The sequence below is a fragment of the Neophocaena asiaeorientalis genome, unplaced genomic scaffold (assembly GCF_003031525.2).
Source record: "Neophocaena asiaeorientalis asiaeorientalis breed wild unplaced genomic scaffold, Neophocaena_asiaeorientalis_V1.1 scaffold27, whole genome shotgun sequence".
Taxonomy (NCBI): domain Eukaryota; kingdom Metazoa; phylum Chordata; class Mammalia; order Artiodactyla; family Phocoenidae; genus Neophocaena; species Neophocaena asiaeorientalis.
The window spans coordinates 639,122-661,520 of record NW_020172816.1 but is presented as its reverse complement, the minus strand read 5'-3'; the positions used below and the strand labels follow the sequence as shown (position 1 = coordinate 661,520).

The window sequence follows — 22,399 nt, the reverse complement described above, 5'->3', positions numbered from 1 at the left end:
GGGGGCGCTCCCCACCGGGCTGGGCCCCTTGGCACTGCCAGGTAAGGGCGCCTGCCCTGGAGCCCGCGGTTGGGAATCCTCGGAGGGGCAGCAGGGGGCCCGCAGCCTGCGGGTGTCTTCAGAGCGGTGAACGGTGCGCTCCGCGACTGGGAGCCCACTGCCGGCTCCCTTCTCCCGCGCTCTACCGCTTTCCGTTCTTCCCTCGCACCTCTCTCTCCCTCTTTTTCCCATCTTCCTCTCCCTCGATTTCTCTTCATCCTGCCTTCTCTCTGCCTGTTTGCCGTTTCTGCCCCTTCCCTGGCTCCCCAACCCTTCTCTCTCCCTCTTGTCCTGTCTTGCTCCATCTCTTCCTCTTTGCCTTTTTCTTCCTCCACCTTTCTCTCCTCTCCTGTCTTTTCTTTTTCCCGCTTTCCTTTCCTTCCCCGTTCCTTCCCTCGGCTCTCCTCTTCCCTTCCCTTCCCGCTATCCTGTTTCCCAGTCCTCTATCGCCTTCCTTCTCTCCGTCCCGCCTCCCTCTCTGGCCCCCGGCTTCCCTCTTCCCTCGGGAAGGAAAGGACTGTCAGGTGTATGTCTGCTCTAGGGGAGGAGGGGCGCAGCCACAGCCACCTGAGGGGTGCCCGTTGGAGGAGAGGGAGGAGACAGTGGTGGGAAGGGTCCTCTAGCTTCCTTCCCACAGCCCCTCCTGGCTGCCCCTTCTCCCAGAATGAAGTTCCGCACCGGGGCGGCCTGGTCTGACCCCGGCAGCTAAAGCTGCCCCTTCCTGGTCATCACATGTACTGAAGGCCCCTCTGCCCCCTCTTCCACCCATTCTCAATCCTGGTACCCGTGACTCCTCTCTGCCTTTCAGGCACCCAGGCTACCTCCTTTGATCTCTTTCCTCCTGTCTCTTGGTGCCATTCTGTCTCTGTCTCTGTCTGACAGTCCCTGAGTCTTGGTCTCACCCTTAATCACGCTGTGTCTCTAGCCTCTGGGTCTGCCTCTGCTCCCCCTCCCCAGTCTTCGGCCTCTACCACCCCTCTTCTTTCAGCTCTGGCCCCCCACTCTGCCTCGGGAGCCCAGTCCCCCTTCAAGGACTTCAGCTAGCTGTGTGCCGCGGGCAGGTTCTGGAGAGGCGGAGTGCCTGTGGAGGACGGACTTTCACAGGCTCTCAACCCTGTCTGAGGCTGCCCTGCTTGTCATCTCAGCCTGACCTAGGCGCACTGAGACCCCACCTCCATGAATCCCAATCCCCGGATTTTAAGCCCTTTCCCTGGTAGCCCCCATCTCCTCCAGCCCCAAGCTGCATGCCCACCCTGGGAGCAGAGGGGCCAGTTTGGGGTTCCAAGCCCTCCCAGCATCCCCTCTCCTATTTTCTTCCCAAGCTTCTCTACTCAGAGTTGAGTGGCCGGAGATTTATCAGCTTGGAGGGCTGAAGGTGAATACGGGCAGAGCCTGGGTGGAGGGAAAGATCAGACTGCTCTCTGTCTTAGTCTGGGTTCTGGGCAGTGGGGCGTCTGGTTCCTTGGAGGTGTGATCTTCCGCCTCTAACTTTGGGGAGGTTTAAGAGTTTAAGGGTTTCCTTAACCGTAAACAGCTGCGCATCCTGCAGGTGTGGATCCATGGGGCAGCCCCAAAGCATCTGCCCCTCTGCCCCAGCCAGCTCATGCCTCAGCACCCGGGAGCAGTGAACAGAGCCCTGGCTGAGCCCAAACATGTGGGGCCTGGTGAGGGTCCTGCTGACCTGGCTGGGTGGCTGGAGCTGCGTGGGGCGCCTGGCAGCCCCAGCCCGGGCTTGGGCAGGGTCCCGGGGGGCCCCAGGACCAGCACTGCTTCGGACCCGACGGAGCTGGGTGTGGAACCAGTTCTTTGTCATTGAGGAATATGCCGGACCGGAGCCTGTCCTTATTGGCAAGGTAGGGATCAACCCCTCCCATGTCTACCCTGACCCTCAAGGCCCTGCCCTGTAACTTCATCACTTCTGCAATGACCTTGGTCCCTCGGGACACCCAACACTCCACCCAATCCTAGATTTAGACTCTAACTTTCTGTCCGTATGCTTGGAACCCGCTGCCATGTTTCCCCGATCCCTACAGCTGCACTCAGATGTGGACAGGGGTGAGGGCCGCACCAAGTACCTGCTGACCGGAGAGGGGGCAGGCACTGTATTTGTGATTGACGAGGCCACAGGCAATATCCATGTCACCAAGAGCCTGGACCGGGAGGAGAAGGCACAGTACGTTCTACTGGCCCAAGCTGTGGACCGAGCCTCCAACCGACCCCTGGAGCCCCCATCGGAGTTCATTATCAAGGTGCAAGACATCAACGACAATCCACCCATCTTTCCCCTTGGGCCCTACCACGCCACAGTGCCCGAGATGTCCAATGTCGGTGAGTACCCCAGGTCTGGACATCCCGGATCCCATCTCCTAGAGTGCCCTCACCTCTCCTTCCCCGACTGCTTTCAGCCCCAGAACCCACCTCCTGCAATTCAGCCCTGCTCATGTCTGGGTCCCGCCCATCTACCCTTCTTCCCCACTTGGCTCTGCCCCGGCTGAGCGGAGTGCCGGGGTCCCCCACAGGGACATCAGTGATCCAGGTGACTGCTCACGATGCCGATGACCCCAGCTACGGGAACAGTGCCAAGCTGGTGTACACTGTGCTGGATGGACTGCCTTTCTTCTCTGTGGACCCCCAGACTGGTGAGGATAGAGCTTGGGAGGCGGGTAGGGCAGCCGTGGGGACAGGCACCCCCTGACTCATCGTCTCTCCCCCTAGGAGTGGTGCGGACCGCCATCCCCAACATGGACCGCGAGACACAGGAGGAGTTCTTGGTGGTGATTCAGGCCAAGGACATGGGCGGCCACATGGGGGGGCTGTCGGGCAGCACTACGGTGACGGTCACCCTCAGCGATGTCAACGACAACCCCCCCAAGTTCCCTCAGAGTAAGGGACAAGTGCCCCGCCTGAGCCGCCCTTTGACCAACCCCCAGCCCTACAGCCTCGGGAGAAGCCTCCCCCACCCCTCCCCCAGCCAGGCCTGGGAGAAGGATGTGCTGGGGGAGGGAGGAGGACCGGGGACCTCTCTCAGAACGTCTCCCTCCATCCACTCCAAGGCCTGTACCAGTTCTCCGTGGTGGAGACCGCTGGGCCGGGCACCCTGGTGGGCCGGCTGCGGGCCCAGGACCCAGACCTGGGGGACAACGCCCTCATGGCATACAGCATCCTGGATGGGGAGGGGTCCGAGGCCTTCAGCATCAGCACAGACGCCCAGGGTCGAGATGGCCTCCTCACTGTCCGCAAGGTTAGCCTCCCGTCTGCTAGCGCTGCGGACCCACTCACACCTGCCTCCTGCCCCATGGGACACGCTTCTAACAGGGCTAGAACAGGCTCGGTCGGGATCCCTGTGTTGGAGCTTAGAGATTACGGTCATCGCCTCATCTTTCAGATGAGGGCCTAAGGGCCAGAACGGGGGAGTGACTGGCTCAGGACTTTGCACAGAGCAAGTCTGACGGAACTGGGGGCAGACCTAGAGTTCTGACCGAGTAACCCGCGCCCCACCCCACCCCGACCACCGAGGCCACTGCCCCTCTGGTGCCCACCTCCCGGGGTCCCCCCTGCCTCAGTCACTCCGTCCCCCTCACCACAGCCCCTAGACTTCGAGACCCGTCACTCCTACTCCTTCCGTGTGGAGGCGACCAACACACTCATCGACCCAGCCTACCTGCGGCGAGGGCCCTTCAAGGACGTGGCCTCAGTGCGCGTGGCTGTGCAGGATGCCCCAGAACCACCCGCTTTCACCCAGGCTGCCTACATCTTGGCAGTCCCCGAGAACAAGTCTCCCGGGACCCTGGTGGGCCAGGTGTCAGCTGCTGACCTGGACTCCCAGGCCAGCCCGATCAGGTGAGCTGGGGTGCAAGCGGGCTCAGGGCCAGGGCCAGGCAGCATGCTATTCCCGCCCGAGGATGTGCCCCCTTTACTGCAAATCACGCTCCCCTCCTGGCAGAAGTCTCCCTTGCTGCAGGCCTGGGGCCAGGGCAGGGCTGGAGGACCTTGCTAACCCCTCCCACACTCTCCACCCATCCCTCTGGGTGGATGATAGTAGCGCCTCCCAGTGGCAGTGCGAGCAGATGGAATCTCATCTGATGAGTGCGATGGATCAGTTGATGGCCATGGCTATTGACCACTAGCTCAGCGCTTCACATTTTACCCACTTGATAACATTTCCTTCTCCCAACAACCTGTGAGAGTCGGATAGTAGATAAGCGTAGTAACTGTATCAGCTCCGGTTGCTTTAGAGCTGCGGTCCCTGACCTTCTCGGCAGCAGGAACCGGTTTTGAGCAACATAATTTTTCCACGGACGGAGGGGGTTGGGGGGGCGTTGGGAATGGTTCAGGCGGTAACGCGAGCGGTGTGGCTCAGTTCCTAACAGGCCATGGGCCAGTACTGGTCCGCAGCCCAGGGTTTGGGGACCCCTGCTTTAGAGACCTGGCCCTGAGAGGTTGAGTAATTTGCCCAAGGTCGCACAGTCAGTAAGTAGCAGTGCTGGGATTCAAATCCGGACTTGTCAGCCCCAAGAAGACCCACTCTTTCCACCGCCCCAGCCAGCATCCCTGTCATAGCACTGAGGGAGTCATTCCCATTTTGTAGTTGAGGAAACAGGTTAAAAGATTTGCCCAAGGTCACACAGCTGGCCTGAGACAGAGCAGGGCTAGAACTTCGGTCCCTGGTCCCCAGAGCAGAGCCCCAGAAGTCGGAAAGACAGGCAGTGTTTACCCGACGTCACCTCTGTCTCTCCCCCTGCACGCCCATGAAACCCAGTCCCCGGCATGTTAGGACAGGTGTTTAATGTTGATGACTCCCCGGGGATATTTGTCTTTTGAGGGGACCCTAACGTGAACTATGGCTCTGGGTGCACGTCTCTGGCCAGCTCAGGCCCTCTGCCCAGCTGAGCCATGAGGCCCAGCAAAGTGAACAGAGGGAGGGAGGGGTAGCTGCAAGCTCTGGCCCTGCCGCAGATCAGCCCCCAGCCCCACTCCATCTCCCCAGATACTCCATCCTCCCCGACACGGACCCGGAGCACTGCTTCTCCATCGAGCCTGAAGATGGTACCATCCACACGGCAGTGCCCCTGGACCGCGAGGCTCGTGTCTGGCACAATCTCACAGTGCTGGCCACAGAAGTCGGTGAGGAGTCCTGGGCCCCCCGGGAGACCCGGGAGGAGGCAGCAGCCTCCCAGCAGAGGGGCCGTCCCTGGGGACATATGGGGGTGGGGGAGGGCGGCTAGTGCCCTCACACCCTCACCCAGCATACAGCCACTGGGTCCCCAGCCTGCATCATCACCACCAGGCAGGCCTTCTTGTCTCCTGCCTGGGCTGGGCACAGTGGGTCTGCCTGAGCATTTCCCCTCACCTTCAGTTGGCTCCCATACCTGACTTTCCCCAACCCGGAAATAAACCTAACCTTGAATAGCTTCCTGCACCCTGGGAGACCCCTGCCTGGCCCACTCTCTGCTTCAGGCTGAAGGGGCGTCAGGGAGGGGCTGGGGCTGGGCCCCTCCTCTGGGAGCTGACCGGGGCCGGGGTGGGGAGGTGGTGCCAGGAGCCCCTCTCTGGGAAGCCCTGCCGGGACCCCTCAAGGGTGGGGAGAGGGACCAACTCCATGCACTGCCCATGTCAGTCACCGGTCACCAGTAGTGTGGTTCAGCCTTAGACCTCCCTCCCTTCTATGAACCTCTCCTCACCACACCTGCTCATGCCGCAGGGTCTCCTACGTTTGCCGTCTGTGTCCTGTTTAGGGAAGTTGTCCCTCTGTGCATACATACTTGTACATGTCAGTGAAGAGCTATGTGTGTGTGTACACGTGGGTGTGTACTTACATGTGTATGATTCCGTATGTGTGGGAAGTACATATACATACATACCCATGTTTGTGAGTATACGTCTATAGCTGCATATACGTGTACGTAGTTGAGTGTATAGAATTGTATTTATATTATTTGTACATATGTGTAATTGGATGTACATAGTGATAGATACAAGTAGCTGTTTGTATATATTGTTGTGTGCGTGTGTTTGTGGACAGATAGTAATAATTTACTATTTATTGTGTATCGGACACTGTTCTAAGTACCAAATGTGGGTTAATTCATTTAATCATCACCGCAACTTTATGAAAAAGGTACGATTTTTTCCCCCATTTTAAAGGGAGGAAACTCGGGCAAAGAGAAGTTAAGTAACTTCCCAAGGTCACACAGACATTAAGTGGTGGGGCCTCAGTCCCAGTCAGGCTGCAGAATCTCAGCTGTTATCTCCTCTGCCATACTGCCTCTCATACATGTCGAATTGTATGTAGATAGGTTTATGTTTATGACCATGCAGCTCTGTGGCAGTGCATGCGTGTCTGTCTGTGTGAACATCCCTGTGTATTTGTGGTATATGTAGTGTGTCTGTGGCTGCCTGTGTATACGTAGCCCTGCGTGTGTGTGTGTGTGTATTCCCCTCAGTGTCTTCTCATCTCCTGCCAAATCCTGCACCCCAGTATTGACTAGCAGGCCCTGGGCCTTAACTGCAGCGAAGGAATGGACCCCAGCCCCGTCCCATCTCAGGGTATCCCAGACCCTTTAACCAGGCAGTCTGCTCCTCTGCCCAGGCTGTCAGCTCAGCACCTTCCCAAAAGCCAGCCAGCTCTCCCTCAACTCGGGGAAAAGACTAAAGGAACTGTGAGGTTTAGCCTAGAGGAGGTGAACACTGGGGCAGGCAGGGATGCATAATTTCCATTTTCTCTTGGATGCCACTGGCAGTGAGAAGCAAGGCAGGGTAATGGTGGGAGCCACCCAATGACGAGGGGGCCTGTGTCTGGCTGTGGTACCCAGGGTGGCCTGGCTCTGCCCCTGAGTATCACGTAGCTCCTCCCTCCCCAAGGTCAACTCTAAGTGATACTCACTGCTACACCACAACCTCCCAGACCTCTGATGGGGTGTGTGTGTGTGTGTGTGTGTGTGTGTGTGTGTGTGTGTGTGTGTCCACCGGTTTTGTGCATGAAAACGCATTCTCTGCATCTTGGGGGTCGTGATACTACATTCACTGTATATATCGAACATTCACTTCATGTATGTTGCATTTGTTTTAAAGCACTGAGTGTACATCAAATGGATGGTATGAATGTGTTTGTATGTTTCATGGCTACTGTCTGTGCATCCGGTATGCATCCTCTGTCTCCCTTTCCTTTATGGCACGTGTACCCTGCTTGTGGGTTATTGTATATGTACGTTATGGGTGCTACACTCCTGTTGAGCGTATATGGTATATGTATTGCACACATCTTGGGTACCACATGGCTGTTGTATGCACTTGTTCCATGCATTTCACAACATTGTTTGCTACTTGCATATTGCATGCATTATCTCATGTATCCCACATGCATGCTATGTGCTACGTGTGGCATCCATGCCCACACACCCCGTGTGTTGTGTGTGCTTGCATGGGGTGTACGTGTTTGTGTTTCTGGCTTCAGACAGCTCCGCACAGGCCTCCCAGGTGCAAGTGGCCATCCAGACCCTGGATGAGAATGACAATGCTCCCCAGCTGGCTGAGCCCTACGACACCTTTGTGTGTGAATCTGCAGCCCCCGGCCAGGTGAGCCGCTGAGGCAGAGGGGTTGGGAACTCAAGACCTCTGCAGCTGCCCACTCCGTACAAGGCTTCTTTTCTTCCTCCCAGCTGATTCAGGTCCTCAGGGCCCTGGACAGAGATGAAGTCGGCAACAATAGCCGTATCTCCCTTCAAGGTCCTCTAGACCCCGATGCCAACTTCACTGTACGGGACAACCGAGGTGGGTAGCCTCCTACAACCGTGCCCATGCCTGCTTCCCTCCTCTCCTCTACCACCCTCTGCCCTAGCCTGCCTACCTGGGCCCTCCACCCAACAGAAGGTGGATGTGGTTTGGGGAGTTCCCTGGTGGCCTAGTGGTTAGGATTCTGGGCTTTCACTGCCGTGGCCTGGGTTCAATCCCTGGTTGGGGAACTGAGATCCTGCAAGCCGCGCGCACAGTGGGGCAAAAAAAAAAAAAACAACACAGGGTGGATGTGGTTTTGCTCTTTGCAAACCTTCCCTACAGAAAGCTGTCTCCGTGGGCTGCAACGACCTTACTGGGAACGTGTCCCAGGAGGTGACCCAACACCTTCCTCTCCCACAGATGGCTCTGCCAGCCTGCTGCTGCCCTCTCGCCCCGCCCCGCCCCGCCAGGCCCCCTACCTGGTCCCCATAGAACTGTGGGACTGGGGGCAGCCGGCACTGAGAAGCACCGCCACAGTAACTGTCAGCGTGTGCCGCTGCCGGCCCGATGGCTCCGTGGCCTCCTGCCGGCCCGAGGCTCAGCTCTCACCTGCTGGGCTCAGCACCGGGGCCCTGCTCGCCATCATCACCTGTGCGGGCACCCTGCTTGGTGAGTCAGGCCACAGTGGGACATAAGTGTGGGGTCCAGGCCTGCAGGGTGTGTGGAGAGGAACGAGGACACTGGACATAGGGAAATCCATCCTAGGTCTCGAAGGAACCCTCATGCCTGGATTTTCCCACTGCCTCATGCATCCGAGACAAAAGCTCTGGCCTCATATCCCTGGCCTGTCAATCTAATGAGAGTCATGAGCCATAAAAACTGTTTATTGAGCCCTGACTCTGGGCCCCGTGTGGCATTGGGCACAGCACTTGGTATTTCATCCTTTCAACAACCCTGAGGGGTAAATATGTTTTCCCTCTTTTCCACACAAGCAATCTAAGGGCGAAAGACGTTCAGGGAAGTTAAGCAACTTTCCATGGTCACACAGCGAGTAAAGGGTTGAAGTCAGGATTCAAACAAGCTTTGCCAGATGTCAAACCCAGGGCTTGCCACCCCTAGGCCGTTCTGATTGGAACCAGGCTGCCCCACGCCTGGCCCTGCCGGCTCAGCGGCCCGTGTGCGCCTCTCCCCCAGCCCTGGTGGTGCTCTTCGTGGCCCTGCGACGCCAGAAGCAGGAAGCCCTGATGGTGCTGGAGGAGGAGGACGTGCGTGAGAACATCATCACCTACGACGACGAGGGCGGCGGCGAGGAGGACACAGAGGCCTTCGACATCAGCGCCCTGCAAAACCCCGATGGGGCCGCCCCGCCGGCTCCCGGCCCGACAGCGCGCCGAGATGTGCTGCCCTGGGCCAGGGCGCCGCGCCAGCCCTGGCCCCCCGGCCCCGCCGACGTGGCGCAGCTGCTGGCGCTGCGGCTGCGCGGGGCGGACGACGACCCCAGCGTCCCACCCTACGACTCGGTGCAGGTGTACGGCTACGAGGGCCGGGGCTCCTCCTGTGGCTCCCTCAGCTCCCTGGGCTCCGGCAGCGAGATCGGCGGTGCCCCGGGCCCCGCTGAGCCGCTGGACGACTGGGGGCCGCTCTTCCGCACCCTGGCGGAGCTCTACGGGGCCAAGGAGCCCCCGGCTCCCTGAGAGCCGGCCTGGCCCTGCCCGCCACGGCGCAGCGGCCGCACAGGCCCTCTGAGTGAGCCCCCGGGGTCCAGGCAGGCGGCAGCAGCCCAGGGGTCCCCAGGCCTCCCCGATCCCCGTGTCCCTCCTCCCCACTTCCCCAGGGCAACCTCCTCCTTACCTCCCTCGTCCTGAGTCGTCTGTTCGTCTCTCTCCAGGGATCTCTGTCTCTGTCTCTGACACTCTCCCTGTCTGGGTCTGCGTTGTGCGGCTCAGACTCTGAATCTCTCCGTTCTCTCACTGTGATTCCACTTTCTTGTGGCTCTGTTTTGGTCTCCCCCATTCTAAATCTGTCACTCACGGCTCTGTCTGTCGCCCGTGCCCGCACACACGCTCTCTGTCTGTCTCCTGCCCACATCTGCCCGCATTCTCTGTGGGTCCCTGTGACTGCCTTTTTGGTTTCTTCCGTTGCCCATCCCAGAAACAAGAGAAACTTCCAGCCACTGCTGCCCACCCTCCTGCAGGGGATGTTCTGCCCCAGGTCAGTGTCCCTAGACTATGTGGAACACAGGGGTGGCCCAAAGCCCTCCCTCACGCCCCACCTCTCACTCGGGCTCTCCTGTCGTTGCAGACCTGCCCGCATAGTTCCATCCATCACTCATGGCCTCATCCTGGCTCCATGGGCCTCCAGCAGAGAGAGGGAGCCAGCTCACCTCCCGGGGCAAGAGCTCCAGCCCCCAGCGTGGCCGCCTCCCTGGAGCTCTGCCCAGCTGTCAGCCGGCCCTGGGCATCCTAGCTCTGGGCATTGTCTTGTGTGCTTCCCAGGCCCCAGGGGGAGGGATGGGAAGGAAAGAGGGAGGCAGCTGGGGAAGGGGAAGAGGGAGGAAGGGGAGGGGCCTCCATCTCTAATTTCATAATAAACAAACACTTTATTTTGTAAAGCTAGAGTCCTGCTTTCCTTTCTGCACTTAGGTGTCTGTAAGAGCGTCACTGTGCCAAAGGGCTGGAGGAGAGGCCTAAGCCCACTCCCTCGACCCCTTCTCCTTTCTCCTTTGGGGGACAGTCGCTTCAAGTCCCCTTAATAGAGGAGGCTTTGGGTTGACACCATACAAGGATTAAAGAGATAATGACATGTACCTCTACCCCCACAACCTCTGGGTTCTCTATTGGTCTCAAACTGTCCAAGGAAATTAAGATGTGGAGATTGGCCAGAGGGGAAAGCGGGAAGGAGAAAGTGGAGAAAAGGGGGAGCTATAAAAGACTAAGAAGAGAGGAAGAGGAGCTCTAGACTAGGAATAAGTATGGGTAGGGAAGAGCAGAGGGGGGTAAGCCAGTGCCTCCTGGGGCCTGTGGTCCCAGTTGGAGAAAGGGTGGGCCAGGGCGAGGTGGCACAGTCACAGTGGATCTGGGGCCTGCTGCCCCACCTTTTATTCTTCCCAGTCTCTGGTCTTACTCTTTGTGGGCACAAAGAGGAGGGAGAGGGACCAGGGAGGCGGGCTGTTTGAAGGGCTGAATCAAAGTCAGCTGGGGTGGGAACCCAGCGGGTGGCCAGCGTCTCTCACCGTGCACTCCCTAAGCAGAGAAGGGGTCCACCCAGCAACCAGAATTAGCACCCACGCCTCGTAACTCCAGGCAGGGCTCCTGGGGACTCAAGTAGATGGGTCACGATAGGTCCTTGTGACCTTCCCCTCCAAGTGCGGAGTGCAGATAATCAGGGATGGCTGCTCTAATGGGAAGATGCCTTCTTGTACCTTCCACGCCGTTTGGTTAGGGCAACCAGGCGGTGGGAGAACAAGGACCCTGCTCCGATGCTGGCGTTGTCGTTGACTCTGCTGAAGGCTGGAACCCGGCCCCTGCCTGCCTGAAGGCCTGTGTGAGAGCAGACTGTCTGCCCCTGAGGGAGACGATTAGGAGGCAGCACTCCAAGCAGGGAGCCACAAGAACAAGTCTTCCTGTTCAGAGCTAGATCCACACCTTTGGTCTCCCCTGACGTCCACATCAAGCCTCCAGGAGTAAGTGGAGAGAAGGAGGGATTGACATGTGGGCCGCCCCTGGGCGAGGAGGGGTGCATTGAAGTGGGATGCAGGCCTTTGCCTCCTCTCCCAGCCCTCCTTAACACCCTCCTGAGGTCCTCCCCAACTCATTAAGCTTCAAGGAAAACAACAATGTAGGGAAACAGGCTTTTCAGCTAGACCCTCCGGCTTATCTCTGGTCTTAAATACCTCACCATTGGAAACACAGGATCCGTCAAAGGGAGGGAAGAAGGGCAGAACCATGGAAGGAAAAGAGAGAGAAAGGGAGAGGTGATGGGAGGAGACGCAAGAAGAGTGGGGCTCCCCCCCTGTTATGCCCTCCCTACCTGGGTTTAATCCTCCTTCCCTGATTAATGGGAAGAGGAGGGGCACAGAGTGTTCCAGGGGGTGAGCCGTATGTGGTTCTCAGGGAGCCTTGGGCTGGGCTCAAGTGGCAACCCCAAGCTAGCCCGCCCCTCCTTCCCTGCCTTTTCTCACCCCTGGGGCTTCAGGACAGGGGTGGGAGGATGCAGAAGTATCGAACCAGTGGGGTGAGCCCTGCCCCACCCCACTCTGGACCTCTTTTCCCCAAAAGAAGTGATAAGGCCCGTCTTTCTCCCTGACAACTTCCAGCCTGTTTCCTGTCTCTGCACATAGGAACTGCACGTGCATCGCCTATCCTGGATCACTCACATACAACAGGTCACAGACCCACACTCACCTCTGCATGTGAAGGTGCCCCCTCTCATGTCTGCGTCAATCAAACACTTGAACCCTGGGCAAAAGCTGCCCTTCCTCCTGTGTTCCTCCAGGACCAAGCTGGCCTAGGGGTCCTTGACCTCTAGTGATCATTGCCAGTGTCCTGCACCTCCTCCCCTGAGGCTGAGGAGTGGGTGAGGGATGAAGAATTGCTATGGAGGCCACCAGCCAGATTCCCAGACCCTGGCTCGAAGCCTAGTCTTCCTGTACTGGGCACCTTTCTGCGGCCGCCCTCCCCCTGACCATTTCCCCCCCTCTCCCCTACTGCTTTCCCTCCTGGGACTCCCTCAGCTTTCTTCCCTCCTCTCCCATCATCCCCTGAAAGCCAGAGTCTGCTGGGGCTCCTCTGTCTGGCCAGCTCCTGCCTGGAGGAATTCTTAGCCTGAGGTGCAGGCTTGGGGCTCACAACTGGGCTGGAGGCTGGGAGGAGGGGTGTCCAGGAGGGAGGAAAGGTATTGTTCATCTTGGGACTGGAAGCTGTAGGAGTGGGATAGAGAAAGAAAATTCAGGAACCTTCAGGTGCCACCTCCTAGGCTGACCGTGCTTTCCTCCCTCACTTGGCCTGGGGAGGGGAGGGCGGGGAGGCATCCCTCCTGGAGCTGTCAGCCTGCATCGCCAAGTCAGGGCTTACAAGGGAGCGGCAAGGGGACAGGGTGGGTGGGAAAGGATGTGCTAACCCAGCAGTTCCCACTAGCACAGACGCTTCTCTCTTTTCTTCATGCCCAGAGGGAGCTACTGGAAAGAGAGGCTGGAGAGAAGGCAAAGGGACAGCAGGAAGAGAAGCTGGGCAACGGCCATGACATGCCTGGAAGCCAGAGTGCAAGGGAGGGGGGAGGTGCCTGGGGCGATGGCTCAGGTCCTGACAAGCGGGGATAGAGGGGGCTCAGCCCTCCAGGCCCTCAGGCTCCTCTGGCTTCCTCCTTCCCTGGCCACCAGGCAGGGGCACGGCCCAGCTGCTCTCTTCCCCACATCACTCCCCAGACGCCTGGCAGGAAGAGGCCCTGGGAGAGAAACTGAGCTGAAGGACCACAGCCCTGGAGCGGAAGGCCTGCACCCCAGCATCATCTCTGCACTGACTGTGTGACCTAGGGCAAGTCACATAACCCTTTGAACCTGTTTCCTCTTCTGTCAAGTGAGGATCATTTTTACCTCAAAGAGTTATCATGAAAACTGCGTTCAGGAAAGGGGTTTGCATCATGGTCATTAGGATCAGGTCGGGGAGCGGGGCAGAGAAGAAAAACAGATGTGGGAAGCCCATCGCCACCCCCAGGTGTACATGCTGCACTGTCCCTGTCCCTTCCAGCCTGGGCCCGCTGGGCTACTATCCCCACTTCATTCTCCTCCAGCCATCTCCACTCACCAAGGTGAGAAAGTGGTGAAGACTCTGAAGCTGAGCTAAGGACTAAAACGAGAGGAAGAGAGACTGGGGATAGGAGGGGAAAAAGCAGAAAGGAGGATGGCAAGAAAAGAGGGTCTAGCACCTAGCACAGCATCTGGCGTGCAGCCGGTGTGCAATAAGTACTTGCTGAAAGAGGACTCGGTGCTGAGAAGGAGGCTGGATCAGTCTATTGGGCGCCAACAGGAACATGTCGAAGAGAGCCTCAATGGCTCCGGGAGGAGAAAGGGATGGAGACTTGCAACAAATGAAGCTGGCAACCCACGAGAGCAGGAGCCAGACGCCATGAGTCTGACCCCACTGCGGCCCCATCTGCCACCCACTCCCAGGGCTGGGCCCCCAGGTCCTGCTGCTGCTCACAGCGCCTCTGCAGGCATCCTCGAGTCCCCCGGGGCTGGCGCCACAGACGGTTCTCCGCCTTCACCGGCTCTGTCCGGGGTGGCCTCCTCCTCCCGTTCCTGCTCTGGCCCCGGCCCTGGGAGCTTCCGCAGTTCCGAGTACAGCACCCAGGCATCGTTGCAGGACACATATTCCCATCCACTCTCCCGCACGTGGAAGAGGTCCACGGAGCCCCCCGAGTAGGCATCACGGTGGGTGGCATGGGCCACAGCACGGCGGGCCAGGGCATAGGCTTCCTGGGTGCTCATGTCATAGTGGTAGCCGCCATCTAGCACACCATAGGCATAGGGAGATCCAGAGCCCACCGAGAAGATGTCCCCCTGCAGGCAGGTGCCGTCGCTGTAGACGTAGAAGAGGGCAGGGCCGGAACGGTCCCAGCCGCACAGGGCAGTGGCCACGCACAGATCCAGGCCCCGATAGCGCGACATCATGACTGATAAGAGTCTGGCGGTGCCGGCCACGCTGGGCAGCTGACCCTCCCTCAGTGCCCGTAGCCGCAGCTCCCGCTGTAGCACCCGGTACCATGTGACGCAGTCGGCCGAGGTGCCAGAGGTGGTGCCCAGGAGGTGCTGATGCACAGGGATGACCTTGCGTGAGGCTGGACAGGCCACGTAGTCACCACAGGAGGACCGCGTGTCAGCCGCAGCGATGACTCCATGACGAAAGCGGAAAGCCAGAGTCGTGGTACCATGGGCCAGCCTGGGGCCATGGATCTGCAGGAAGGTTTGAGGGTCCCAGCCCTGGGGCACAGCCCAGACACCAGCCTGAGGCAGGTGAGGTGAAGCTTCTTGGGTGTCGGGGGCCTGCCACTTGCACACATCCTGCAGAGCCATCCCTGGAGTCCAGCGAAGGTTGGAAGGAACAAGGCAGGGATTTGTGAGCTGGGTCAGGCGGAGTTAGAGAGAGAGCAAGGAGGAGCTGGGCTGCGGCCAGAACCAGCTGGGAAGGCGTGTGATCTGTGGCTTCCCTTCTCCCTAACCCCAAACCAGGCTTTGGGACTGGCTGATGGAGCAGCGCCCTCTCCCTCAGAGAACTGCTGAGGGGAGACAGAGCGAGGCCAGTAGAGTCTCCAGCGCTGGGGAGACGCTGCCCATGACACACCCGAGCGTCATCCAAGGAGTCTCCTGTCTGTCATCCTCCAAGCACCTGGAGTTGGGTGGTGGCTGGGTAACTGAAAAGGAAAGGGAGCACCAGTGGAAGGAGCAGAGCTGGGTTCCTCTGGGTTTTCCTGTGGGGGGCACTGGGCGCACAAAGATAAATAAGGCCCTGCCCCTGCCCTGAAAGGGCTGCCAGCCTAGGGAAAGGTGGAGACAAGTCAGTGCAATGGCACAGTCAGAAGAGATTGCCATGGGCGTTCCCCGGTGGCCTAGTGGTTGGGATCCCGGGCTTTCACTGTTGTGGCCCGGGTTCGATCCCTGGTCGGGGAGCTGGGATCCCACAAGCTGCGTGGTTTGACCAACAAAACAAAACAAAACGGAATAGATTGCCATGGACCCACCCGTGGCGGGAGTCCCTAATGCTGGGTTCTCTCTTCTGGGGTGTGGGGTCGGGGAGCTATGACGCTGAGCTCACAGGTTCACCTCATGGTCAAGGTGAGGAAAGAGAAATGGACTGGGGTAAGGACAAAAGAGACAAGAGCAAGAGAGCCTGGTATGGGGTGCTCAGATACCTTCAGAAAGGCAGAGTACTGAGGGGCCAGGTGAAGGGGAGCTAGAACCTGGAGATCTTTTTCTCCTCTGCTTTGGGGGTGAACGTGAACTTCCATCTGCGTACAAACGTGGCACTTCTGACAGTTCTCTGGCAGTATAGCTTCTCTGACTGGTGTTAAAGTTCTGAGGATGTAGCTGAAAGGATCTATTGGTCCCCCTTCTGCCCAATAGTTCTCAATGGCAAGAGACTGGTTTGTGGTTCCAAGGCAGGAGAAACAACGGACTTTGATGCCGTAATGCTGAGTCTAAGTCTTAGACCAACCAAGGGTGGACCCTGACAGCTGGCCCTTCAGAAACATAAAGTAGATTGGGGCAGAGTGACAAGCTACAGCTACTTCCATATGCAGTATGTTTTACTAAACATTACAGCTCAGAGAGGTGCTGTGGGAAGGGGTTTATTCAAAGAAACAGACGTTTCTGCAAAGGAAAGAGCCCGGACCCTCCAGACGTCATGATGCTGAGGCTGTGGCATCATAGTTTCCTGGAGTCTCAGTACTAAGGGCAAGTGTAACATGTCAGGGGAAGACTGGAGAAACCAGAAAGTCACACAAAGGTCCAACTAGCCCTTCTTTCTTCCTTGGTGTCGGACCACATGGGAATCTTACTGAAGAGATAAGAACGTCTCCTCTTTCTAGCAACTAAGTCTTAGACTATGTATGGCTGGATTGCCACGTCTCTAAGTCAGGCCATTATTAAGTCAGATCTGCGCAGGTGAGTGGCCCAGTAACTGGCCACCCACCAGTCTCCCCCTCTAACCTTATCCTCCACACTGACATAATTTCCTAAGGTATCACTCAAATCCCATGTCTCCTCTAGTAAGAAACCTTGAAGCATTACAAGATCAAGTGCACCCCAGGCTGGCATTTAAGGCCCACTGTGGTCCAATCCTAATCCATCCACCACAACCTCTTTTCACGCAATTCCTAACATATCTCCCACCTCCCCTTCATCTTTTTGAATCCTATCTTTCCAAGTCTGGCTTAAGTACCACCTATTCTGAAAATACTTCCCAGATCCAGGCTGAGAGAGGAGAGGCTGTGAGTTTGAGAAGAAAGGGGATCTTAGTGATATTTAAGGAAATGATCCAGACCTCCTTGGAAAAGCCTTCCTGGACCCCCAACCTCACCCCAATCTATACCAAACTCTCTCACTTCTGAACTACAGCACTTATCATTGTTTTCTTCCCCCAACCCCTGCTTTATTGAGATACAATGGACATATAGCATTGCGTAAGTTTAAGGTGTACAACATGATGACTTGATACCTCTGTGTGCGTGTCTGTGTATTGCCAAATGTTTACACCATAAGGTAAGTTAAATCCTTCACCTTACTTGATTACCATTTTTGTTGTTGTTATGATAAGAACATTTAAGATCTACTCTTTTGGCAACTTTCAAGTATACAAGAGTATTGTTAACTATAGTTGCCATGCTGTACATTAGATTCCCAGAACTTACTCCTCTTATGACTGGAAGTTTGTACACTTTTGACCAACATCTCATTTTCTCCAACCCTGAGCCTCTGGCAACCACCAATCTACTATCTGTTTCTAAAAGTTTGGCTTTGTCAGACCCTACATATAAGTAAGATCATACAGCATTTGTTTTTCTCCATCTGACTTCTTGCACTTAGCAATAATGCCCTCAGGTTTCATCCAAGTTGTCACAGATGGCAGGATTTCCTTCTTTTTTATGGCTGAATAATGTTCCACCACATATATAACAATTTATGCGTTCATCCATTGATGATGGATATTGTTTCCATGTCTTGGCAGTTGTGAATAATGCTGCAATGAACACTGGGGTGCAGCTACCTCTACGAGATAATGATTTCATTTCCTTTGGATAAATACCCAGACATGGGATTACTAGGTCATATGGTAGTTCTATTTTTAATTTTTTTTGAGGAACCTCCATACTATTCTCCATAGTGACTGCACCAATTTATATTCCCACCAACAGCAGCACTGATCATTTGTACCTCTCCTCCTTGAGGTCTCCCTGAGTGGGACCTTGGAGCAGAGAACTAATGTAAGGTAAATTGGGAATAGATTATGGAAGGCCTTGAATGCATGCTGAGGAGCTGAACCTTACAGACCATTTTTAAGCAGGCAAATGATAAGATCAAGATGATGTTTCAGGAAAATCAATCTGGTGCTGCGCAGAATAAATTAGAGATACAGCTTGTACCCAGAAAAATCAGGAGAATATTTCAGTAATTCAGGAGTGCGGAGACAAGGAGCCAAAGGCGGTATCAGTTGCAACGAAAAAGAATGTGAGAAGCACTGTAGAGGGAGAATGAACAGGACTTGGCAACCTAGTGGACGTGGAGTAAAGGAAGGGGAGTTGTCAAGATGAGCCAGGGCTTCAAGCCTCTGTGACTGGAAGAACATTATTGTCATTCTTTCATGTGTTCATTTTGCAAACGTGTATTAAGCACACAGCGGGCACAGAGATAAATAGTAGAGAAATGCCTGTCTTTACAGTTGTTGGGTTTTTTTGGCCATAGCCGTGCAGCTTGTGGGATCTTAGTTCCCTGACCAGGGATTGAACCCGAGGCCCTGGCGCTGAAAGTGTGGAGTCCTAACCACTGGACCGCCAGGGAATTCCCGAGAAATGCCTGTCTTTAAAAGCTCACAATCCAGTGGGAGATAAATGTATATTTATAACCAGGTAAAATGTGAAAGTGCCTTAAGAGAGGCAGACAGTCTTAGTGGGAGAGGGAAAGAACCACTGAGAGAACCACTGAGAGAAGTCAGGAGGATTAGTTGCATTGCAGGAGTGACTGCAAAATAATACTTGCTCAGTAAACAGAGGCACTCTGCATTTTCCACACCATGAAAGTGTGAGACCCACAGAAAGATCTTCTGCTTCATTATATTCTGATGGTTGGGTTTGGAAAGAGTTGTCAAATTTCAGCATTAAAAATACAACACTCTCAGAGTCTGTTGGGAGGAGAAGGGGCTGAGTTGGGCATCAGAGGAAAGAGGAATTTAGATAGATATATATATATACTTTTTAATAAATTTATTTTTGGCTGTGTTGGGTGTTCGTTGCTGCACACGGGCTTTCTCTAGTTGCGGTGATCGGGGGCTACCCTTCGTTGTGGTGCGCAGGTTTCTCATTGTGGTGGCTTCTCTTGCTGCGGAGCACAGGCTCTAGGAACGTGCTTCAGTAGTTGCGGCACACGGGCTCAGTAGTTGTGGCTCACGGGCTCTAGAGCACAGCCTCAGTAGTTGTGGTGCATGTGCTTAGTTGCTCCATGGCATGTGGGATCTTCCCGGACCAGGGATGTGTCCCCTGCATTGGCAGGCGGATTCTCAACCACTGTGCCACCAGGGAAGCCCAGGAATTTAGATATTGATGGATGTTGCTGCTGGAATCCAACAAGGAACGGCAGATGCTGTCTTCATAGAACCATAAAGCAGGAGGCAACATTTCATACACTTGCCCACTTCCTTGCTTGTTATGGTTCCCAAAAGGGTTGAAAAATGAAGGTGGGTGAAGAGAGGAAGAAACAATGAAATACAGCACATTCCTGAACAAGAGCTTGTCTTAGCTAGCTTAAGTCAGAAAACCTCTTTGTACATCTTTATGGAGCCTCAACTCTCCTCCGGGCTCTGAAATGGTAAATTATTATTGACTCAGTTATTCAGGAGCTGAATTGCGAACCCAGTCTGTGGATTAACTGGGCCCTTTGCTTTTCCTTCTTTATTCTTCTATCTGCCTTTTGGTCAATTCATCACTCAGTAGAATTTCCACCAGAGGGTGGGAGTAAAGACAATGCTGAATCTTAAAAATTGGTTACAGTTAGAGAACGTGGGTAGCGTGGCGATTGATGTTATCAAACAACAAGCGGTAGAGCGCTCTTATTTCGTTGCGCTTTTTAGCACAAACTACTGTGGTTTTACTAACTTCATAGGAAAATGGCCTCAGCGTAGATCATTATTTTACCCACTATTAGAGAGTGCCCTTACACAAAATGGCAACTTCAGTCGCGTTAACAGACTGCTGAAGCAGTAGTGATGTAAGTGTTGCTTGGACACCGGGCGGGGCGGGGCGGGGCGGGGCTGATTTACCGCTACCGGTTTAGAACAGGTTTTCATCCAGTCACGCCCTTCTGAAAGATGGCCGGCCCCACTTCCGTCCCTCAACCTGGACGTTTGCGATTGCTTCCTATGAATTTGAGGTTAATCTAATCCCGTGTTGTTTACGTGACCAAAATCAAGATGGCAGCCACATCTCTTTGTAATTTAAGGGGAGTGAAGCCATTTGTTTTTTCCTCCTCGGTGAAAATAATCACTCGCGTCTGGCTCTTGTGTTTGGAGGCGTGGTTGCCAGGAGTTAAAATGGTTGCTCCCTGTGATAGATTTAATAGGGAGTGAAGCTGTGACGACGAGGCGTTGCCCGGCCGCTCTTTGCTAGGCGTTCTGGCAGGCAGTTCCCTTTGCCCTTACTAGACATGGCGCTGGCCAGCGTGTTGGAGAGGCCGCTACCCGTGAATCGGCGCGGGTTTTTCGGGCTCGGGGGTCGTGCGGATCTGCTGGACCTGGGTCCAGGGAGTCCCAGCGATGGGCTGAGCCTGGTCGCGCCCAGCTGGGGTGTCCCAGAGGAGCCGAGAATCGAAATGCTTCATGGAACTACCACCCTGGCCTTCAAGGTGCGGACCCAGCCGTCGCGCCGGGCTCAGTTCCGCGCGCCCGCGCCCTTCCCGATCTCCCAGCTGGTCCGGAACCCGCGGTGGTCGCGGCCACGAAACCCAGACGGAGGCTCGGACCTCTCACCCCAACCCCGGCGGTTTTGCTGTCACTGCCCCGAGAGGCCTCGGTTCTCGCTCTGGCCGGAGTCGGGGGGCGATGGGGCTGGAAGGGCGGGGCGTGTGGTAAGTGGGAGAAGGAGCCCGAGGCCGCTTGGGTTGATACCTAGGCGACCCCAGGGTGCTCCTGTCCAGGAAAGGCCGCAGCAGCAGTGAACACTGGCAGAGGGAAGGCTGTTGTAACCACCAAAGGTTTTAGAAACTGAGAAGCCCCGATAGGCCAGGGTTACCGAAACGTTATGGTTTGAGGAGGAAGATTGGTGGGAGGAAGCGCTGTACTAGGAGCCAGACAATTGGGATTCTTGGCCCAGCTTTGCAATAACTGGCTGTATGATCTAGGGTAAGTCATTCGATCTCATTCCTCAGCCATCAAGTGAAGGTAATACTGAAGGTAATCCATGTCAAGGGATTGATGTGAAGCTCTAGTGACATTAATATGAGGGAAAGTATGTTGTGAAGTATAAAACGGCAGAGACAGAGATGTTCTGGGTTTGCACTGATGCATAAAGAAATGTCAAAGATGATGTTTCTGTGGTCTCATGTGGCCCGTTTTGTGTTTCCTCTGATCTTAACAGTTTCGCCATGGAGTCATTGTTGCAGCAGACTCCCGGGCCACAGCAGGTGCCTACATTGCCTCCCAGACAGTAAAGAAGGTGATAGAGATCAACCCTTACCTGCTGGGTACCATGGCTGGGGGTGCAGCGGATTGCAGCTTTTGGGAGCGGCTGTTGGCTCGGCAGTGTCGAATCTATGAGCTTCGAAACAAGGAACGCATCTCGGTAGCAGCTGCCTCCAAGCTGCTTGCCAACATGGTGTATCAGTATAAAGGCATGGGGCTGTCTATGGGCACCATGATCTGTGGCTGGGATAAGAGAGGCCCTGGTGAGTTAAGCTGCAACCATGTGATTCTTGGGCTGGCACTACAGAGAAGAGGGGTTGGATGAATCAGATAAATGGAAGAGCTTATGTCAGTGCTGGGGATGTGTTGGTTAGTTCTCAGTCCTTTCGTCTGTTCAAGGAAGGGCTGTAGTGTAGGAAGGGGCAGGGAAGTAGATCAGCTGTGTCATTGACCACCCATGTGACCTTGGGCAGGTTGCTTACTTTCTCAGACTGTTTCATCATCTGTTACATAGGTTCCATGAGGTAATACATGTCAAGCATGTAGTGTCTGACACATAATGTGTTTCCTTCTGGCCTCTCCTGTAAAATGATAAGACCTGCAAAGAGTTGTATATAAGAGTTAAATCAGCTAATAGACATAAATACTCTAGTCAGTGCCATCTGATAGAAATACAATGTGAGCCGCACATGTAATTTTACATTTTCTAATGGATGTATTTAAAAAGTGAAAAGAAATGGGTGAAATTAATTTTAACAGTTCCCTTAATCCAAAATAACTATTATCATTTCGGCATGTGTCATTAGCCCCATTTCAGGTGCTCACAGCCACATGTCGCTGGTGCCTTCCATATTGGACAGCGAAACTAAGTACCTACTCAAAAGTTAGTCATTCCTCTTCCCTTTTTTCCTGAAGAGAGTCTTTGGCCTAGAAGGGGGGCCCTTTGGGGCTCATCGCCTTTCTTTGCTTGATATAATCCCCTAGGTCCTGTTGTCATCTCTGAAAAGAAATTCCTTAGCCTATTTTTCCTTCTGGTATATAAAAACCTTGCCAGGAAATTCAGTCTTGTATCTGATATCAGTTCTTTTTCAGCCAATTTTGAATGTCCCTTTAGTCAAGCTGGGATACAGCTAGTCACTCACTTTCTGTTTAATTTTCCCCTTTGGTGCTTGAAAATAGTTACTCTTTCCTCCTATTGGTTTTGCTTCATTCATTTACCTCCCCCCAACTCCTTTTTTTTTTTTTTTTTTTTTTTTTTTTTTTTTTTT

General features: G+C 55.1%; 3 protein-coding genes across 7 annotated transcripts in view; 2 read left to right on the top strand and 1 right to left on the bottom strand.

Moving 5' to 3' along the window:
* Nucleotides 1-10,363, top strand: CDH24 (cadherin 24). Of its 4 annotated transcripts, none has more exons than XM_024741719.1 (15): nt 1-41; nt 1,362-1,414; nt 1,589-1,892; nt 2,073-2,367; nt 2,559-2,678; nt 2,755-2,922; nt 3,093-3,280; nt 3,626-3,879; nt 5,027-5,163; nt 7,111-7,134; nt 7,493-7,614; nt 7,698-7,809; nt 8,173-8,421; nt 8,947-9,963; nt 10,054-10,293. In XM_024741719.1, the coding sequence occupies exons 3-14, from the start codon at nt 1,692-1,694 to the stop codon at nt 9,444-9,446; spliced, it is 2,370 nt and encodes a 789-aa protein (XP_024597487.1). In that variant the 5' UTR covers nt 1-41; nt 1,362-1,414; nt 1,589-1,691; the 3' UTR covers nt 9,447-9,963; nt 10,054-10,293. The 4 variants fall into 4 exon arrangements, with proteins under 4 accessions (XP_024597487.1, XP_024597485.1, XP_024597488.1 ...); XM_024741717.1 differs by having other exon boundaries at nt 8,872-9,963; XM_024741720.1 differs by lacking the exon at nt 7,111-7,134 and having other exon boundaries at nt 10,054-10,363.
* A 3,380-nt stretch (nt 10,364-13,743) lies between these two features.
* Nucleotides 13,744-15,580, bottom strand: PSMB11 (proteasome subunit beta 11). Its single transcript, XM_024741701.1, has one exon. It carries the CDS (start codon nt 14,819-14,821, stop codon nt 13,946-13,948), a length of 876 nt encoding a protein of 291 aa, XP_024597469.1. The 5' UTR covers nt 14,822-15,580; the 3' UTR covers nt 13,744-13,945.
* Nucleotides 15,581-19,809: 4,229 nt separating this feature from the next.
* Nucleotides 19,810-22,399, top strand: part of PSMB5 (proteasome 20S subunit beta 5) — a 5,994-nt gene continuing 3,404 nt past the window's right edge. Inside the window, exons 1-2 of one of the 2 annotated variants that reach the window (XM_024741699.1) lie at nt 19,810-20,356; nt 21,088-21,394. In XM_024741699.1, the coding sequence (XP_024597467.1) occupies nt 20,159-20,356; nt 21,088-21,394 (505 nt within the window). In that variant the 5' untranslated portion in view covers nt 19,810-20,158. The remainder of the gene's footprint in view (nt 20,357-21,087; nt 21,395-22,399) is intronic. The other variant, XM_024741700.1, reaches the window with a different exon arrangement.